Consider the following 1,519-nt stretch of genomic DNA (forward strand, 5'->3'; position numbering starts at 1 on the left):
TATGTTTCGGTTCGCAGACCTCCCGGAGACCCTTCTCGGCAGCTAAATGCAAGGATGTGCCTCGAGCTCCCAATACCAGGTTGCCGTCAGCGCCTGCTTTAACCAGGGACTTACAACATTCCAAATCCCCACCCTCTATGGCAACATACAAAGCGGTCTTACCTCCGCTGTCTGGCATGTTTACAAACTGCTTCATTTTAAACGTTTTGTGATTTTGCCATTGCCAGGATGAACTCAACATTCTGCTTTCTTTCTTTCTGCAGCACAGTGGAGAACAGTCTTGCCCTTGTTATCAGCAATGAACAGGTCAATATCTGGATGGGCTTCAAATAATTTCCTTACTTCACCGGGCGAATACTGCGCACAGTGGAAAGGCGTCTCTCCCTTGTTATTCTGTATAGCAGGAGAAGCCCTGTATTTAAACAGAACCTCAACACATCCAGGTTTTTCCTTAGATGAAGAGCATATCAGGTGCAGTGGGGTATTACCGACCTTGTCACTACAATTTACCTCAGATCCAAGCTTGAGCAGCTGACTACAACACTCTGAAAAAACCCATTTTGGCAGCCCAGTGCAGAGCAGTGTACCCGCGCAGGTCTTTGTTTCCCTTTGTCTGCCCCGTTGCCCACCAACAGCCGGCAGGAAGTCACGTGGCCACAGCGAGCCGCCAAATGGAGAGGCGTCTGCTGCTCGGCTTCCCTTGCGTGGACACTCTCGGGGCAGTTGCTAACGAGGAGCGTTAGAATTTCGTCGTTGCCTTTCTCCGCTGCCAGATGCAGGGCCGTTCGCTTGGCTCGGTTGGCAGTCTTCACGGAGGCTCCCTTGAACACCAGCAGCTCGGCGATCTTGAAGGACATGTCGCCGGTAGTGAGCGCCAATAGTAGGGAGTGTTGCCCAGTTTGTCCTTCACATTAACTTCCTTGATGCTGGCAGACAGTAGGACTTCGCAGCACTCGAGGTGTACTCCCCTGGCGGCCAGGTGGAGGGGGACGTGCCCGTTCTCATCCTGCTGGCTTAGATGATCCGGTCGCTCTTGTATCAGTTGCAGGAGCCGGTTCGCATCTCCTACTTCCGCTGCTTGGTGCATGTTTGTCTGTTGAATAGGCCACTCCTACAAAATCTGCAGTTAATGCCTGATCATTATTTTAATAAAGAACAATAAACCCAAGTGACTAATACCATTTAAAATTAAATTTATAAATCCTAATCAATAATACTTTGTTAAGATTAACATGCCGTATATACGAGTAAACTAAGGGGAAATATGTAGATATAATAATTCGATAAGCAGATAATTTTTGATATTATGATTAACTACGACAAGATATTTTATACAGAAAAAAGGAAAATACTTATGTTATAGGCTACGTTGTAATTTTACCTTAACGGTATTCGTATATCTGCCTGGAGAACGTTTTCAGTCTGGAAAGAAATATAGTATTAGACAATATCTTTTCCCGAGATTAAGCAAATTTATGCTGTTTGATCTAATTTCACACCTACAGAATCCTCCTGTGCT

General features: G+C 46.0%; 1 protein-coding gene across 1 annotated transcript; it reads right to left on the bottom strand.

Moving 5' to 3' along the window:
• Window positions 1-234: 234 nt before the first annotated feature.
• Window positions 235-857, bottom strand: LOC119594279 (ankyrin repeat domain-containing protein 27-like). Its single transcript, XM_037943341.1, has 2 exons — window positions 511-857; window positions 235-412 (listed from the first exon to the last, which is right to left on the bottom strand). The coding sequence occupies exons 1-2, from the start codon at window positions 855-857 to the stop codon at window positions 235-237; spliced, it is 525 nt and encodes a 174-aa protein (XP_037799269.1).
• Between the last annotated feature and the right edge of the window lie 662 nt (window positions 858-1,519).

This window comes from Penaeus monodon, chromosome 33 (assembly GCF_015228065.2).
Source record: "Penaeus monodon isolate SGIC_2016 chromosome 33, NSTDA_Pmon_1, whole genome shotgun sequence".
Classification (NCBI taxonomy): domain Eukaryota; kingdom Metazoa; phylum Arthropoda; class Malacostraca; order Decapoda; family Penaeidae; genus Penaeus; species Penaeus monodon.